The 19,689-nt window shown below is 35.8% G+C and overlaps 1 protein-coding gene across 1 annotated transcript; it reads left to right on the forward strand.

The window, feature by feature from the left end:
• The first annotated feature begins 767 nt into the window (after positions 1-767).
• On the forward strand, positions 768-19,433 carry LOC132113891 (bromodomain-containing protein 8-like). The gene is made up of 19 exons (XM_059521932.1): positions 768-886; positions 1,312-1,408; positions 2,832-2,901; positions 2,992-3,041; positions 3,293-3,415; positions 3,493-3,573; positions 4,163-4,227; positions 4,495-4,637; positions 6,325-6,516; positions 8,225-8,327; positions 8,601-8,726; positions 9,920-10,086; positions 10,928-11,422; positions 11,799-11,998; positions 12,079-12,171; positions 12,269-12,337; positions 13,076-13,358; positions 15,313-15,405; positions 18,830-19,433. Exons 1-19 carry the CDS (start codon positions 868-870, stop codon positions 18,887-18,889), a joined length of 2,529 nt encoding a protein of 842 aa, XP_059377915.1. The 5' UTR covers positions 768-867; the 3' UTR covers positions 18,890-19,433.
• The last annotated feature ends 256 nt before the right edge of the window (positions 19,434-19,689 follow it).

A 19,689-nucleotide genomic window follows, 5' to 3' on the forward strand; every position in this document is an offset into this window, starting at 1 on the left:
TTGCAATACGTGAATTTATGTTTATAAAAATAATTCAATAAATAGTCAAGGTTCCATTTTCTAAAACAATACTGGAACCACATGTGGGTTCTTCGGCTAAATGTAAAATATTCTGAGTTTCTCTCGGCATTAATTCAGTGGCGCCACAAACAGCGACAGCGCGATCACAGTAGTCCGATTCCAAAACTCATGACTCTTTTTAGCTAATCAGAAACATTCAGCTTAACACATATAGAATTAAAATGCATTATATGTCCATGACACAACAAGTGTAGTGCGGTTATAGAATGACTCGTATGAGCCGGCTCTTTTTGGTGAATTTGATCAATCATACTGGCGCGAGGAAAGTCCGATTACAGAACGAATGATTCTAAAGAGTCGGTTCTTTTAAGTGAATCCAACTGCGTACTACTCTTTCTACCATGCAAAATATATAACACCGTGTATTTAATGATGCACATAATGATTTTTGTCAGATTCCCATTTCTATTATAGAGCAATCTAATGTTTCATTATTAAAATATCTATAAGGAACTGTAAACTAAACGTTTGTCATTACATCCCTCTGCCTGCATGATAAATAAACTATAAGGGAACTGCAACCATTGTTATTTAGTCGTCTCAATAATCTCAAAATGCATCTTATGTGTTTTCTGTATTGTACTTAATTTAAGTTACCTAAACAACTGTCATGGTTGGAGTGTTTGGAAATCGATCCCGCTATCTCACGAGCGAGCGCTCTATCATTTGAGCGAATCCCTGTCGGAAATATATTTGTGCGACAGCTCATAGCGCTCCTATAGGTGTTACACTACAATAGTGCCGGCGGAAGTGAGTAGAACCAGCCGCGCGGCCTGTTTCGTGAAAATGTCGACCGGGGTGGGAAGTAAGTGTTATTTTAATTCATAAACAGAGTCACAATACAGTCTAAAATCAAAGCACTTTGTAAATGGGATTCTAGAGCATTTTATACCATGTAAATAGAGCAACTAATGCTCTTAGTAACGCTGTTGTGAGCAATTTAGTTGCTGCGCTAGCTGGCTCCATGAAAACAAAGACGATCAATGTTTACATTGTCAACACACATTTCTCTCTGTTCTTGAACAAAATGTGCTATTTCACGTTCTGTGTTTGTATTATAAATTATTTTATGTTGTATGAATGGTGGATGTTGTTTTAATTAAGTCCCTAATGTCACACTACATTATGATCAGCATTTTTTTTTTATTTCAACATAATCCATCCACCCACACAATTTTGTTATAAATTGCATTGAATACAGTTTCAAAGAACACGTGTATGTTATTGTAGAACACAAGATGCTGTCTCTGGGTCCGACTGAACCCTGGTCAGTTCGGGAGAAGCTCTGTCTGGCCTCCTCAGTGATGAGAAGCGGAGATCAGAACTGGTGAGAATAAACATTAACCCTCATGATCTTACAACTGTATTAAGATTGTAGCATAGTAGATTTATCCCGCAGCAGTGTCTGTATTGTAGCTTTTCCTAATATATGAGGGCATGGTTAAACCCTTAAACAAGGATTTAAAACCGTCTTCTTTTACAGAGGATTGTGGCAGTTGAGTGTTAATTGTTATGGTTAGGACGTAATTAGTTCATAGTTATTTTGTGTACATTTCAAATATTTCTGAACTGAAATCACTTTAAAAGAAATAATATATGATTTCCTTTCCAATTTCCTTTCCATTTTCAAAATATGTCTTATATTAAATGGATAATGTTTTAATAATAATTAATTAGCGGTGCAACAACACTTTGCTCCTGTATATTCAGAAAATAGTAGTTTAACATAACATTTAACATTTACAGTTTAACATACTATTTACTAGTGAAATAATGTTTATTTTTGTCATAACTTGTGACGTTTTTTTGTCTCAAACTTTTCGTCTTAAAGTTCTTTATTAACAGGATTATTACAACTGAACTCATTCACAATAATAAGATATCGATGATCATTTGCAATTGAATTAATAATGTAATGTTAATTATTAAAGTGTATTATAAGTAGTTAATAAATTAATAAAACTAATTTCTAATATTAGATTTCATTAATAAGTAATCTATATTCTATATATATATATATATATATATATGTATATGTGTGTATGTGTATATATATATATATATATATATATATATATATATATATATATATATATATATATATATATATATATCAGATTTAATGTTTAATTACATTTTTGAAGATACAATCATTAATATATAAAACAAAAATAATAATATTTGTATGCACTTAATATGGGAGCCACTAGTAAAAATTATTCTATTCTTGTCTCTCTTTTTTTTTTTTTTTTAAATTACATTATGAGCATAATTTAAATAGCAACGAGAATTCTGTGCTTAAGAATTGGGAGGGAAATCACATTTGAAAAAAAAATCATATGGTCAGTGTCACAGATTTGTTTATTTGATTATTGACCTGTGTGTAATGCAGAATGACGAAAAAAATAATATATATATATACATATAGCATATATATAGATGGATAAATAGATATTAATTTCAAACCATGACTTTTGTTTTTCAAAATCCTAAAATGTTGTTTTTATTTCTAAGTTTATAGTTTGAACTATTATCCAAAAAGTTGTAAATAAAACAAAAGATTACTGCAGTACGTTTTACAAGAAAATACTATTTCAGTTTTTTGACTTAAAGATTTTGACTTAAAGAAGTTAAACTAGTACTTTCTGAGTGAAAATTGTTGCTACACCAAATATTCTTCAGTGTATGTAATTATTCATAAAGAGTTGCTGTTAAATGTGTATGATACACACTGTTATATTTTTTGTCAGGGTGTCAGTAAGCAGAGCCATCAAGCCGTTCTCAGAGTCTGGACGACCCCCAGACTGGTTCTCTCAGAAGGTCATTTAAATTAGTGACTGTGATTGTTTTATTAGTATTAGTGGTTTGCTTAGAGATTTTTGTTTTAACATGTCAATATGACCTCTGCAGCATTGTGCCTCACAATATTCTGAGCTGCTGGAAACCACAGAGGCCCCAAAGTAAGTAATTCACTCTCTCTTGTTCTTAAAACATTTGTATACATTTATATTTTAAAACATTTATATTTGCGCATGTTAAGCAGTAAATATGTGAAAAAGCTTTTTATGATTTTTTTGCATAGACTTTGTGTAATTAGATTCTGGCTATTATCCAGTTAGCATGATATATATAGTAGGATCGTTAACATTGCAACCTAAATCATCTCAGTGTATATTTTCACTGGTAAGTTTGACATTCGAACTCCCTGCAGACGTAAACGGGGTGAGAAAGGGGAGGTGGTCGAGACCATTGAAGACGTGATTGTGCGCAGATTGACAGCAGAGAGGATCGAGGAACTCAAGAGGCTGATTAAAGACACACAGGAGAAATACAGGTACATCTCCACCTTCTTCTCCCTCTCCCTTTCTGTATCGGTCACACACATGTGATAAATGTGTTCTGTCCCTTCAGGAAACTGAAGAAAGAGGTAGATTTGATCCAGGCAGGTCATATGGACCCTAAACTGGAGGAGCTGTGGGCAGATATAGAGCTGTAAGGCAACTCTCTACTGTTTTTCTGTCATGTTATTTGCCTTTCTTTTTCTAACATGTCTCCCAATATAATGTAGTTTCAAACACTCTTGTAGTGATTTCACTTAACAAGCATTATTTCCCATTTGTTTAAGTCCTCTGAGAAATGGTGGTAAATATTTTTCTGAAATGAATGCACCATATTTCTTTTTTTATACATGTATACTATGTATTTTGAGAGGATTTCATAGTATTAAAAAAATCATCTTATGTAAAACAAATATTCTTAAAATACATATTATTCTGTATTTTTTAATGAATGGCGTATATTCCTCATATATATATATGTCGTGTGTGTGTGTGTTTTGACTTAATTACTATTATTAGTTATTGCATTTGGATATATATTTAGATATCAGTGACTACTACTGACGGTTATAAAAAATGTTTTATGTTGATTAAATAAAAAATCAAAGTTGTCATTTTTGCCTTATGATTAGTAAAACCTGAACACAGACAAAACATTTTATTACTTGTAATCTTCTAAACATATTTTAAACACAAATTCTGTAAACAACCTGCCATTGTGTACATGTCTTCATGCATGTCAGAAAGAGGAAGCAGGAAGAAGAGGAGGCTGAGCAGAAGAAAAGGGCAACTGAGGCAGCATATCAGGGTGAGATTTACATTCACTCAGCACTTTCATAAGTTAATATCTCCACAAAAGAAACTAAATTTAAAAATTATATTAACTTAGTGGTGTAACATATTGCTGATGCACTTGCAAATAATATTAGTTTAACATGCATCTTATTGCAAATATATTACATTTCAAATACTAGGAAATTTCTGTTTTTTTTTTTTACTTTGGGCTTATTTCTGGGGATGCAATGTATATTTTGCGTAATGATTAACTTATAGAATTTTTTTACTTTCTTTCCAGTTCGCCAGGCAGCTAAAAACACACCAAAGAGAGTTCCCAGCGTGACAGTACGTTCTCCACCCAGTGCTAGTTCTGCCTGCATGGATGTCTCACAGCCAGACACATTGCAGCCAATGACGGACGAATCCTGTTCCAGTCCAAAGGTGAAATCCTGTCTCTTTTTTTTAATTACATTTTTCAGTCCCACTCCGGCAAGATTCTGACCCATGCCCGCCCGCCCTCTACCACAGAAATATGTTATCTCGTCCCGCTCCTGCCAGCAAAAGCCCGCATAAAAGTAATCTATAGATTTTTTTTTCAGTACATCGAAGAAATTAACATGAAATGGTTCTGTAACATCTCCTAAGCATAAATGCATAAACAATCCCAATAAAATATTTGTCATTTAAGCATCAACATTCACAAACAAATAATTTTTTTAAGTTTTTCTTAATTGCTAAAACACTTAACCCCAACCTCCGAACCAAATTCTCACTAGCTTAAACCAATTTTTTATTATTTGTGCCAAAAAATGCTAAACAAAATCAGCAAAAGTTAAACACAACTAAAGCACAGTTGTCATCGTTTACACACAATGACTCAAAATTATTCACACTTGTTTCTGATGATGTGATCACACCAACTGTACAAAATATGAGCCAGTTCAGAATGCACAAGTGGTACAGGTGACTGAATGTTGATATGAACAACCGATGCAAACCATCTGCAAAGTACATGTAAGAAGTGAAGGATGAGGAGGAAGAGGAGAGAAAGAGTAGGGTCTAAAGTGTGTTATCAAGGCTGGATCTGTCACACCAGAGTTTTTTTTATTTTATATTTGACTAGCAAAAAAGACAACATTTACTTGTGATGTGGACAAAGTCCTTAGGCCGGACTCGAGCACAAAGACATGATGCTGAGACAGAATGAATCTCTCATTGACCCTGATTTTACAATTGCACAACTTACAGTATTTGAGTGTACTTTAACATGCTATTCATTTAGAGTTTTATTTGACCTTTTTGGCCTTTGCTGTTGGACATGCGGTATTTTTTCAGTATCCAAGTGCTGAATATATACAAACATTCAGTACTATTCAGTATTCAGCACAATACAATTCTTGCAGTACATACAGTAAGCCTATACATTCACCTTAGTTGCAGTTACTGCAGTGCACTATACTTTTTAACAGAATTGCAAAACTGTTTACTGAAATACATATTACTTTTTTATGTAATGTTCTGGATGCTGTGTTATTCATTTTTCTCAGTACTGTCTAATGAATGCTCTTTATTGTTTATTTTATTAACTCGTGTGTCTGTGTGTGTGTGAGTGGAGTGAGTGAGTGAGTGATCTGAGAGCACCGTTTGATTTTGAGTGCAAGTGAAATGGTTTTGCAGTGATTGTTTGATTTTGATGAAAGAGTCAGATGTTTCATGAATTTGGATTTGTGTTTAAGGTTTTGAGAAAATGAGTGATGGTTTCAAAAAAAACTGTTTTAGCATATCAGAAAAACTGTAACAGAAATGCATGTCAGAATTGCAGCATTGCTGTGAGTGGATTCTAACTAACGTGATATAAATTGAAACTCCTAGCTTGTGCATACTAATAATTGTAATGTTAATGTTAGTCGTTCTTTTTGCTTTTGTGCAACAGATAAATAAAAATGTATGTTATTAGCCATTTTATGTTTAGATATTTATATTTTGCTGGAGTCCCGCAAATTATTTTATTCTCCCACATCCCGCACCCATTGGGTACCGCGTTGCATTGGGTACCGCGGTACTCCCGCAGAAGTGCAGGTCTCTAACTTAAAGCCTAAGAGGTACAACTCTTGATTTCTCCATATAGGCTCAAGGACTGTCCGTCTTCATGCCTGTGTCAGAGGTCACGGGTCCAGGGCCTAAAGAGTCAGGTCTGAGCCCTCTGGTAGATGACTCTCCACAGAAGAAGCACCTTGCCCCGAAAGCCACACCACCTCCCTCCCCGCTGCTGTCTGAATTGCTGAAGAAGGGCAGTCTCATCGCTGCCAGCTCTAGACTGGTGAGTGGGGAATACTTTAAAGTATTTTAGTTTAAGCCTTTGGCTTTAAGTGGCATGTCACAGCAAACAGGATTTTGCCTGTGTTATGTCCCAGACCCATTTTCCCTTTCTCAATCCTACATTCATGTCTACATTATATTGTCCTATAAAGAAAGTCACCAGAACCCAGAAAAATTTCATGGTAGTCAACATACTCTTAAGATTCACAATGTAAACTCTGTTTTCAGACCAGCCCATTTATACTAATTAAACTGCGGATATGGACCAGCAGAAGTTTTGATTTTGACATCACAAAGATTAGCACATTAACATTTAACAAGATTTACATTCATTGAGTATTCAACATTTTAACAAAGGGCCAAGTTTTTAGTACTCCTTTCACATGCAAAAAGAAAAGTCATGACATTTGCCAAGTATGGAAACCCATACTCTGAATTGGTGCTCTGCATTTAACCCATCCAAGTGCACACACATAGCAGTGAGTAGGGAACACACACCATGAACACACACCCGGAGCAGTGGGCAGCTGTTTTCTCCAGTGCCCAGGGAGCAGTTGGGTGGGGGTTCAGTGCTTCAGGGCACTTCAGTCAAGGATATTGAGGGTCGAAGAGAGCAAAGTTCATTCACTACCCCCACCTACAACTCCTGCCAGCACCGAGACTCGAAACTGCGACTTTCAGGTTAAAAGTCTGACTCTCTAACCATTAGGCCACAGCTGGTCAAAAATGTTATGTTAAAAAGTTGTACGGGCTTTTTTTTTTTTACATTGTGCTATGCTGCTTTTCAATAGTTTTTCTATGTAAACATTCACCAGACAGCATGTCGTGTGATCCCTTTGCCATGCCTTTATGTGAACAGCATTTTTAGAGTTGCTGTGACAAAACCGCATGTTTACCAATATGAGTCAGAAAGCAGGTTGTATAGGGATGTTTTAGTTTTATGAATGTACCCTTATAGATTTTCAACATTTTCATATTAATATATGTGACACTGGACCACAAAACCATTTTTTTATTGAGATTTATACATCCCATGAAAGCTGAATAAATAGGATTTCCATAGATATATGGTTTATTAGGATCGGACAATATTTGGCCGAGATACAACTATTTGAAAATCTGTAATCTGAGGGTGTAAAAAAAAAATCTCAATATTGAGAAAATCGCCTTTGAAGTTGTTCAAATGAAGTCCTTAGCAATGCATGTTACTAGTCAGAAATTAAGTTTTTATATAATTACAGTTGGAAATTTACAAAATATCTTCATAGAACATGATCTTTATTCAATATCCTAATGATTTTTGGTATAAAATAAAATCATAAAATAATTTTGACCCATACAATGTATTTTTGGCTATTGCTAGAAACATACCCCAGCAACATATTTTAGTTTTTTTGTTTTCAGTTGAATTTTGTAGTAATGTTCTTATGCACTTTTCTCAAATGTATTGTTTTTTTGTTTTGTTTTTGTTTTCTCATATTAATTAGACAATATTTTGAATTTGCATGTAAGGTTTTTCATTTAATATGTATTTTGGTTTTATTTCATCTTAATTTCAATAAAAAAAATTGTATAAATAGTGTTAGTTTTAGTTAATGATAATAACCCAGTGTATATTAGAAACTAACCTATGATTGGTTTTGGTACACGAAACCTTGACTATCATTAAAAGTGGAGATAATTGTTGTGGGTGTGTGTGTTCCGGGCAGGTGGTTGAAGGGGACGTGGCCACGGGTTTGAGTAATGGATCTCATGGAGTTGAGCTTCACACTGCTGCAACTGCTCTGCCTGCTAATCAAGACATTACAGCAGGTAAACGCACACACTCTTCTTTCTGTTTGTTTTATATGTGTGTTTTGAATGTCTTCTCTTCAACCTTAAACATTTTCTGTGTCATTAAACACACTGATTTTTGAGTTATGCTCTTTGCTTTGGTTTGGCTATTCTTTTGCATTTTTTCCATGCGTTCTGCATTCAACTTTTAGATTCCCTGCTCTCTGTATTCCATTTATTACTGTGTGGTTTGATTATTGTGAAAGTAGCTGTGTGTGTTTGTAGCGCTATATATGTGTGTCTCTGTGTCAGATGCTCCTACATTATCTCGTCTGTTGGAGAGTGCCACCCCAGTGCAGCAACCTGTCATTGCTGATCCCACTAAACCCCCCACAGTGGTCCCCCCAGCCCCGGACCACCTCTCTGTGCCCAAAACAGGTCTTTGATCTTTGTTTTCCTCTCTTCAGCTCTCTCCGTAGAAGTCAGTTAGTTTTTGTTCAGGCAGTCTGTTTGTGTCATGTGATGTGTAGTTCATCCCATCATCTTCATCCAGTCACAAATCACTCAGACTGCACTGACTGCGCTAGTTCTTGGATTATATTTTAGAATAACCGTTAATACAAACAAAGTTTGTGATCAGAAAGAGTTTTTATTTATTTAATGAAAGTATCTTATGCTTACCAATGCTGCATTTCTTTAATCAAAATACAGGAATAAAAAGTAATACTGTTAAACCTAATTACAATTTAAAATGGTTGTCCAGGTTGTTATAATTTAAAATGTAATTTATTCCTGTGATACAAAGCTGAATTTTCAGCATCATTACTCCAGTCTTCAGTGTCACATGATCCTTCAGAAATCATTCTAATAGCTGATTTGCTGCTCAAGAAACATTTCTTATCACTGTTCATATTAGAGTTATATATAATTTTTTCTTCTTTTTTTGATTATTCTTTGATAAAATAAAAAATAAAACCGCAATCATTTGAAATAGAAATCTTTTGTTGCATTTTAAATTTATTTGTCACTTTTGGTCAATATAATGCATCTTGGCTGAATAAAAGTAATAATTTATTTCAAAGAAATGGCACTGACCACAAAGGCCAAATTCAGCCTTTAAAGGGTTCACCACAAATGTAAAGTTCTGTCATCACTTACTCCCTCCAGTTTTTCTGCAGGAGTTATTTTATTCTATTGAATTCAAAAGAAGATATTCCGAAAAATGTTGGTAACCAAACAGTTAATGGTAGCCATTGACTTCCATACTATTTTTTTTCCCCATAATATGCAAATCAATGGCTACAGTCAAACAGTTAATGGTAGACATTCACCTCTATAGTATCTTTTTTTTCAATACTGTGGAAGTCAGTTGCTTACCGTGAACTGTTTGGTTACCAACATTCTTCAAAATATCTTCTTTTGTGTTCAGCAGAAGAAAGAAACGTATACCGGTTTGGATCAATGGTAAGTGTGAGAAAACGATGACAGAACTTTCATTTTTGAGTTAACTATCCCTTTAAAAACATTGTGTTATTTTGTCTTAAAAAGTGTCATCACTTCTTCAGAGCACTCATGAAGCAGATTAACCATAGTAAGAGTACTCTAAGAGATGTGTTTCTTGTTGTGTGTAGGAGCTGTAGCCGTTGCTGAAGGTTCTGGAGCAGAAGCAGTAATGGCAGGGTCATCCACGCTGGCAGACGTGGAGGGGAAAGAGGCCGAGCTGGTGGAGGTGTCATACATGGCTCACGAACTGGACCTGGAGACAGTGGGAGACATCATTGCAATCATAGAGGAGAAGGTATACACACACAGACACGCATACAACCAACTGTGGACCATTGTGATGATGAGATTAGATCTTAAGTTGTTCCGAAACTGTATGAGTTTCTTTTTTCTGTTGAGTGCAAAAGAAGATATTCTGAAGAATGTTGCTAACCAAACAGTTGACGGTAGCCATTTACTTAAGTATGGAGTAGGGATGGGACGGTATGAAAATTTAATATCACGATTATAGTGACTAAAATTATCACGATTATCAATATTATCACGGTTTTGTTGAAACGAGATGAAAGTGTTCAAAAATAGTTGATGCTCACACTGAAAACATTTCAGCAAGTTTTATATTTAATAATCAACAAACAACTAATAAAACAAGCAACTCTATGCACTTAATTTAAAGAAAGATTAAATTCTGTGGCATTTCCTTCCTTACAATGAAAAGTGTAGAAGCATAGAAAAGCATAGAAAAGTCACTGACTTTCGCCATTCCTTCTCGAAAAAAAACAAAAAAAACATTGTGCGCTGCGCTTGCGTCAGACTGTTGCTGGCTGGACATGATTTAATAGTGAGTTATTAAAACCGCGATAATCAAACACGGTTTTAATGATAATTCATTTTTAAACGATATTACTAACCTTCAGCACATTTTATCACAGTTATCAATAAAACCGGTTATCGTCCCATCCCTAGTATGGAGAAAAAAAAATACCATGGACCTCAGTGGGTTCCATTTGACTTTCTGACCCACCAACCGCTTTCATGAGTCCCTCAATTTTAACTCTTAAAACAGAAAATAGTTCAAAAGCTTTTCCTTTCTGTTGCCAAATCTGAAATGAAGTATTGAAATACCTCTGTCTCAGGTGGATGATCCTGTGGAGGTTTTGGACGCAGCTGCGGTGGAGGCGGCTCTCTCTCTCTGTGAGGACCCAGTGGTCGGGGGCCACTCCCTCACCAGCCCTTGGGAGTCACAGACCTTTAAGGCAGAACCAGAGCCCATCGTCCAGCAGAGTCCTGCCCCAGCGGTTCCACAGAGCTGCCCTGACCCTGCAGGTGTGCAGGGAGAAATGGAGGTTCTGGTAGAGGAGGCTACAGAAACCGAAGTGCTTGACGGAGTGACAGGCGACACTGTGGTGCCTGCCGCCCCTAATACAGAGCAAAGCCAGGACTCTGAGATTAAGATTAAGATTGAGAGCGAGCGGCAAGGAGAGGGAGAAGGAGGGATGGAGGAAAAGCAGCAGGAGAACAGAACCCCGATTCTGGCCGTGAAGTGTGAGGGGGAAGACTGGGTTCAGCCAGAGACTGTGACGCCCTGTCTGGACTCAGAAGATAGCTCAGCCTCGGCAAAAGACACAAAGGTATCAGCTAAGAGTTATTTGAAATTGAAATAATATTTCACAATGTTAACATATTTTCCTTTCCAAATAACTTTTAGCTTCATCCGCTATAAATCATTTGCATTCAAAGTCATTTCAATATAGCATGTCAGCATGTTTTGAGGGGGGGGTCCTCCCATAAAAAACATTTTCCGGGGGTTAAAATACATGTTTTTTTTTGGTGGGGCTCCCAGGTGAAATCAGCATTTCAGGGGGCTAAATATTGCGTTTTTGGTGTCTCTTCAAACCGCAGACATGACAAACAACCTGCGGCAACAGTGGTAAAGTTATATATTAGAAATGAATAATAAATTATTAGTAACTCTGTTTAATATTCCTTCTTCAAATGCTGTGGGAGGTGAAGGAAGAGGATGTTGGCAGTGAGATGGATGTGGATGAAGGGATGGAGATGAAAGATTGTGGCGATGGGGACGGAGAAGGGCCGTATCTCTCTGAGGTCGATCCTCCTGCCAGTGAGAGTGAGGATGGATACGGCAGTCACTCTCAGCGCTACACTACAGCGGACTCCACCGCCAGCAGCCCAGCCTCATCACAGTTGTGAGTGTCTGTGTTTGTATGTTAGCGTGTATTATGAGTGTTTTAATCTTTTGTCTGCCTTTAACAACTCTGTCTCTCAGCTCCATGTGTAGTGAAGATCAAGAGGCCTTGCAGGCTCAGAAGATCTGGAAGAAAGCCATCATGCTGGTGTGGCGGGCAGCGGCCAATCACAGGTGAGCTTCTCATTCATACTTACCTCAGCTTCTGTTGTATGATGAGCACCGACCTGCAGACAGAAATGTGTTTGTCATTTATTGTTTTGTGTTTCAGGTATGCAAGTGTGTTTCTGCAACCTGTGTCTGATGACATCGCCCCAGGTTATCACAGCATCGTACACAGGTATCAAGATGAGACCCTCTTATTCTTTTAAGTATGTAGGGCCCTGTGAAAATGTGAACATAATCATGGAAGCCAGTCATCAAAATGGAATTTACTGTATTACACCCAATTATGTGTTTTGGGTGAATAAACCAAAAGAAAGATATGGACAAGTATCTGTGAATATTAATAATAAAGCCGTATTAAATCATGAATCCAGAAAAATTTTGAGAGACATTTCTGAAGTTAATGAAACTGTTCATAGTTCATTTATTTTACTATTATTATTATTATACAAATTGTAATAAATAATTAAATTGTTAAAGTTTCATGAATTAAATTTGCCACGCTTTTTGTTTATTAACATGTATTTAAATGATAAAAATAAAATCTAGAAAAATTTAAACCGAAAACATAAAACATTTTATAGGGCCCTAAAAATTTAATTTTGGTTTAATATATTGTTGTTAGATAGTATAAGTTTAATGATTTCAAGGGAACAGACATGCTTTTTAATTACTAAAACTACTGATATTTGATTTAATGAAAAAATAAAATGGGGAAAATTTTTCTTACTATAAATTGAGAATTTGGAAAAAAATTACCGGTAAATGAATTTCATAGGGCACTAAACATTAGTAAGCATTTATTCATCTTAATGTTTATTTGTTAGCATGTTATTAAGGGAATAGTTCACCTGAAAATGTATTCACCATCAGAAAATCCAAGATGTAATCTCTGAAATCTCCACCTCCTCAGACCGATGGACCTATCAGCCATCAAGAAGAACATTGAGTCTGGGCAGATCCGCACGACGGCGGAGTTCCAGCGTGACATCATGCTGATGTTCCAGAACGCGGTGATGTATAACAGCTCGGATCACGATGTCTACCACATGGCCCTGGAGATGCAGAGGGATGTTCTGGAACAGATCCAGCAGTTCTTGGCTACTCAGCTGATCATGCAAACATCAGAATCGGGCATCAGCACCAAGAGCCTGCGCGGAAGGGAGGCCAACCGCAAACAAGACCCCAATGAGAAGGTTAGGGACACACATGCATAATCACACACACACACACACAAAGCACAAGTGGAAACAAGATGCTGTGGAGAAGGTTGGAGGAATATCGTCTCACACACACACACACACACACACAGTGAGCACTATAAGGAGACATAATCACAACGCTTTCACTGCCAATTATTTGGCCAGTGACATTTAATAGACAAACTTATATTGATGTATTGGAGCAGATCATTCAGTGAGACAAAAGAGAGCTTAAAGAACCAGGAACACATTAAAGGAGATTTAAGACATGCATTATATACAGCTATAGTCATTTATATTTTATTAATTATATTTCATATATATTTTATTTTATTTTAGTAATTGTATGTGCTTTTGTAATTTTTAGTAGTTTTAAAACTTTTTATTTTTTCAAATAATATTTAAATGTTTTTTTTTTTTTCATATAATATAAAACACTTTTTTAACGTATTTAAATTCTTATTTAAAAATATTTAAATACATATAAACATTTCAGTTTTAGTTAGCAATAACAACACTGGATTGTTGAGTGAAATGCATGTGCAGTTATGAAGAAAAATAGCATCTCTAGAACAAATCAAGATACTTGATCCAAATCCAGGATATAGGCTGAGATGTTTTTCAGAGAACAGGCTGGAAGCTTCAAATGTGTCAAGGACGGGACATCAGAGTACATCAAAGAGTCTGTAGACATCTGAAGTGAAGTGCTGTGGACCGTGTAACGGTTTAGAAAGAGCAAGCTCTGAGTCATAGAAAGGAAAGTGAAAAACATCTCCCTGTGCACCACAGCTTTATCTGTGAGGAAAACGCTGTGGGACTGGCTCTTAATTCTGTCTCTGCTGAAGCAGCGTTAATTCAAAAGTGTCCTAAAAAACATAATTTTAAAACCATTTGCCTCAAACTATCGGCGGGCAATGGCACCAAACAGCCAGCACCTGCAAATTGACCTGATTTCAGTCCATCTGAGATTTGAATGGGAAAGCACAAACTGATGCATCATCAGGAAATATAACTCGTAATGTCTTTAGCCTGCAGACTTAATGGTTGTCAATACACACAAAATGGATTTGCAACCTCGAGCTGCACATGACGTTGTTGTAATGCTGCTCACAGGTTAATCTGCACTAATAGATTTTCTAGCTCTTAATGGGATGGCTGCGCTCAGTGTCGTTTCAGCACTCAGTCCCTGAGCTAAGTTTTATTTAAAACCCAAAAATGCTGAAATGCAGGAAAAAGTGTCACTGTCCAAATACTTTCTGTACAAACTCAGAAATGCAAACCTTGTATATAGTGAATCTCACAAAACCTGTCAGAAACTTGTTCATATTTCAACCCAAAATGAGAAACATGAAATAAGAACCACGTTAAATTGACATGAAAATGGTTCTGTTTCTTTATGACAAATATGAAATATAGTGCATTTAGAAAGTACTCAGACCCCTTCATTATTATGTGGCAACCTTATGCTAAAATGGACATAATTTCACAGCAATCCATACAATAATGACAAAGTTAAAAACAGACTTCTAATGTCTGCACATTTATTAAAATGAGAAAAAAAACCCTGAAATATTGCATGCATGTGCAATAAAATGCTTTTCAAAAAGGCATCTTTATGGACTATGGAGTGTGGATGGATGTGAAAATAATTTATATTTATATATTTAATTTATATATAAAAAAATATATATAAAACTTTTAAAGCTGCAGCACACAAGAATTGTGAGTTATTGATTCTGTTTTGGGCAGAAATGGGGCTGGACATGTTTTTGTAAGAATGATCCAGAAGCGATTTGGTTTCCACATCCTGCTCATAGATGAAACCCCTTCTTGATAGGACCCAAATAAAAGACGTTATGTCCCTTACACACACACACACGAATGAACTGCTGAAGTCCCTGACAGTAAGGTTAGCGTTACTTGCACTAACACACAGTCTCGTATGTAGACCCTGAGTCCTGCACACAAAGACCCTCATTTAGAGCCAGAACCACCAGCCAGAAGGAAAAGGAACAACTCCAAACAAGACACTAATGAGAAGGTCAGTGTTGTACACACACAAACATGCACTCGCAGGTGAGAATCAAGGGCACTGCAGGTGAGGTGTCTTTTGTACTAACCCTTTCACAAACACAGGGAGTCTAACCCTCAAGAGTTTCTCTTCCAGGCACCATATTTGAGGCCTAGTTGTTCTGTAAATGATTGTATCACAAGTGTGGTTATACAAAAAATAATCTAACATTTTCAGAAATGTGGTGGAATATCTGTTTATCTATATATCTGTCTGTCTGCTTTCTTTGTGTGTGTGTGTGTGGATGTCTATTCAAATAAATAAATGTGTACATACTTACATTGCATGCATGCAAAATACCGTTCAAAAGTTTAGGGTCAGTATGTTTTTTTTTACATTGAAAAACATTTCTTATGCTCACCATGGCTGTATTTATTTAATCAAAAATGCTAGAAAAATATTTAAATGTATTGTAAAATGTATTTTATTCTTTGATGCAAAGCTGAATTTTCAGCATCATTAGTCTTCAGTGTCACATGGTTCTTCAGAAACCATTCTAATATGATTTGCTGCTCAAGAAAACATTTGCTCAATGTTTCTGGATTTTCTTCAGTATTATTTGATGAACAGAAAGGTCAAACAGCATTTATTTCAATTAGAAATATTTATCAGCATTATAAACGTCTTAACTTTTGCTGACCCCAAACATTTGAACAGTAGTGTATATCACCATATTATAGACAGGATAGAAATGTGATTCATATAAAACAGTTTATTCGTGTATGTGGTGTAAGTGTTGGGTTAAACAGGCTCTTGGTGTCTTATTTTTTCGAATCGGTGTGCCATTTTCATTTATTTTTATTATTTATTTATTTAACACACACCAGACCAAAGTTAAGCAAATTTTTTTTTTGGCATGGTTTCAGTCTCAGTGATGCTTTCACACTGAGCTTTTTGCTGTGTGACTGAGATCATTCAGATGACTAGACACTCATTTCATCACCATCTATTTGAGTTTGTGTTGGAGTGCTGCGCTTGTCATGGAAACGGTTCCAACACACTCACACATACATGAACACCTTAATCTTCATCCGGCTAACACATACACGTCTCTATTACTCATCAACTCCTCAAATCCTCCCTTTAGTATCTACATTCATAGGATCCTCCTTTTTCCATCTTGATTCCATCCTCCTTTTCTTTCTCAGCCGTGTGTCTACATGCAGAGAATCTTTCTAGGGTGATCAGATGACCATGATGGAAAACTTCTCCATCCTCCAACATGTTTATATGCGGGAGACCTGAGTTCAAGTCCATATCCAACCCGCTGTAAAACTTCATGTTTTTGATTTAGTCTACAACCATCTAGAAACACAATCCAATGGAACGCAAACCTTTTGTTGATCTGAAGTCATCGTGAGATGTTTTTAAGATGACTGGCAATGTAAATGGTCAGCCAGATTAAAACGAGTGAGTCTGCTAAATGTGTAAATGTTAATGAATAATTAATATCATGAGTAGATTTTTTTTATAAGTGATTAATAGGTAGATTAAATCACCTATTTTTTTCAGATTTTTTTGTCCGAACAATAAAATAAGAGCATCACTATCTACTTAAAAACATTTGTCAGTCATTTTGCACATGCATGACATATGTATATATTTTTTTATTATATCTTCATGTTTCAAAGGGAACACACCAAATATCCCATACATCCTTGTCATTTAAGGCTACATCAAATCACTGCATTGTCAGTATAAAATGTTTATTTATAGCAATTAAACTAAAGTTAAAACTAACTAATGGGTCAAGTGAATGTAATCCATCAGGACAATATACGAAGCGATAAGGCTCATAAAACATCTGGTCATTCTGGTCTCTGCACATGTCTTTGATGTTTTAGATTAGTATACCTGGTGTTTGCTCCCAAAACACCTGCTTTTGCTCTGTTGTTCATGTCTGTCTCTCTGGCTATTAGAATAGGTTTTAAATAGTGAACTCTCTTTTTCTCACTGTGCTGTTTGTCCTTCTACAGGACAGCCTATCCATGGCCTCTCCTGCTTTCCTTCTCTCTCTCTTTGTAAGTATCCAGGTTGAAGATCAAGTTATTTCCCGTCCCCTCTTACCAAACACAAACACACACATACGTTCTGTGACAGTTCTTTGTTTGGTTCGAGCTGATCGCTTGCACCAGGATTGATTTTGGCCCATGTTGTTATGATATCCAGGTTTGTATGCTAAAAGGTTGTGAGCATTGTGATATGTTTAGCAGAATAATCCATTAAAAATGAAAATTGTACAATTTATTTCTAGGTTTTTTTTTTTCTCAGATAAATACTTTTATTACGCAAGGATGCTTTAAATTATAACTAAAGAGGTTCAAATAAATGTTTTTCTTTTGAACTTTCTATTAAAAGAGTCCTGAATTAAAGTATTCCCGAATACGGGACGCCTACGTTTACTGTACTATATTACAATCTAATCTTGACAAACTATATATCATTGGAAAGGTCTAAAACTCCCAAATATATATTTCACCAATGTTTTTTGTTAAAAATTATGTAGGAAAAGTAATACATTAATTTATGACAAGAGTGCACCCTCAAAAATCTACATTATAACAGTTTTGACCTTTGTTCTTCGTTGCGTTTTTCTCTATCACATTTTAGAAATCATCAGAAATTATATATCAACTGAAAACTTAAAATCTCAAAATTCATCATTTAAAACCCATTTTAAATCAGCCATTGCATTACCATGTAAACGGTAGATCAATATCATGTTACAAAATATTTTCATGAATTATAAAAATTCAAGTTTGGATCGTGCACTATAAAGTCTATCTTCAAAAACGTGAGTGACAGTTAAGGGGTTAACAGATTTCTGAAGGATTGTGACACTGAAGACTGCATGAATGATGCTGAAAATTCTGCTTTGCATCACAGGATTAAATACATTTTACAATGTATTTAAATACAAATAGAAATTTAGAAAATAAATTATAAATAATGCTTCACAATTTAAATGTTTTAGCCTTAACTGTCAGCCTTGGTGAGGATTTTATTTTTATTTTATTTTTTTTGCGTGAACTTACCTTTGAAATGTTTTTTATTTATCTTCAAAAAAATACCTTAAGACACAACTCTTCCATGAGCAGCTTTAACCTTCAACTAATTTACTTCTAAACCACATTTTAATGCTCTTTCCCTAATGTTTATCTAATCAGTTTTTGTTGTTTTTAAGCTTGTACTCTTCGGTTTCGTTACTATGTATTCCGCAGTTCTGATGCCACCGTCTCTTTGAGATGATTCGCTTGTTCTAGTAACACACGTACACTTCCTGTTCTCAGGTCAAAGCTAGTTAGTTTCTCACACTGATGGTCTGGTGTGTTAGGGCAGTGGATGACAGGCTGTTTGCATTCTCTCACAGCCTCCTGCTTCTCTGCTCTTCCAGGATGGAGGCACCAGAGGGCGTCGCAGTGCCATTGAAGCTGATATGAAGATGAAAAAGTGAACTGAGATGTCTCAATCCAGCTGTTATGGAAGTGCAAATAGGCGTTATTTCCGTTTCTTTAAGACGTTCTGGCTAAGTTTAGTTACTCAATGCTTCGGTGGTTTGACACAGCAATTCAACAGTCCAATTACAGGACACAAAAAGAAGGGACTTTTTGAGGGCTTGACCCTCTTTCACAGAAACCATTACTGAATGGCAATTCGAATGAATTACCTAGACCTGAAAAACTGGTCAAGTGTGTCCTGAGACCAGACACACAGGACAGGACAAACTGACCATGTGTTTGTTTGAGTTTAGAGCAGTTGGTTAAAAGTTTTTGACTCGATGTCACAAATATAGCTGTTATTGGCCTTTCAAAAAAGCTGAATGTACCACCGTCTTGACCACTGGATGGTTAGAAATCAGGGTGCCATTTTCTAGAACGGAGAATGAAACCTTACAAGCCATTGTTCAAAGCAAAGATTACTATCGCCTTATCAGTTTGAGATGATGTGGAATGCTGAACGACGGAGGAAAGAGCAATAAAAGAACGCTTTTTTTCTTCTATAGGAATGAAGATGGATCCTAAGTTTCTTTAAACTTGATTTTTTGTCCTATCAGGATCATGGATGCTTTGGATTGCAGTTAAAGGCCTACTGTACTATGTTCAGTTTGTTTTCGTTTTTTAAAGCGAGTCATAATAATTTGACATCTGTACGTTTAGAAAGAACATAGTTTTGTACAGGGTCTTTGTGTACAGTGTTTTTGTATATTGTGTCGTGAAATGTTTTAATAAAACATGAGAGTCTGCAATTGCACAA

The sequence above is a fragment of the Carassius carassius genome, chromosome 33 (assembly GCF_963082965.1).
Source record: "Carassius carassius chromosome 33, fCarCar2.1, whole genome shotgun sequence".
NCBI classification, from domain to species: Eukaryota; Metazoa; Chordata; class Actinopteri; order Cypriniformes; family Cyprinidae; genus Carassius; species Carassius carassius.

Coding starts and splice junctions, on each gene's coding strand:
- LOC132113891 (XM_059521932.1), top strand. Junction 4,228..4,494: donor AACTGAGGCAGCATATCAGG/GTGAGATTTACA, acceptor CTTTCTTTCCAG/TTCGCCAGGCAGCTAAAAAC. Junction 11,423..11,798: donor CCTCGGCAAAAGACACAAAG/GTATCAGCTAAG, acceptor ATGCTGTGGGAG/GTGAAGGAAGAGGATGTTGG.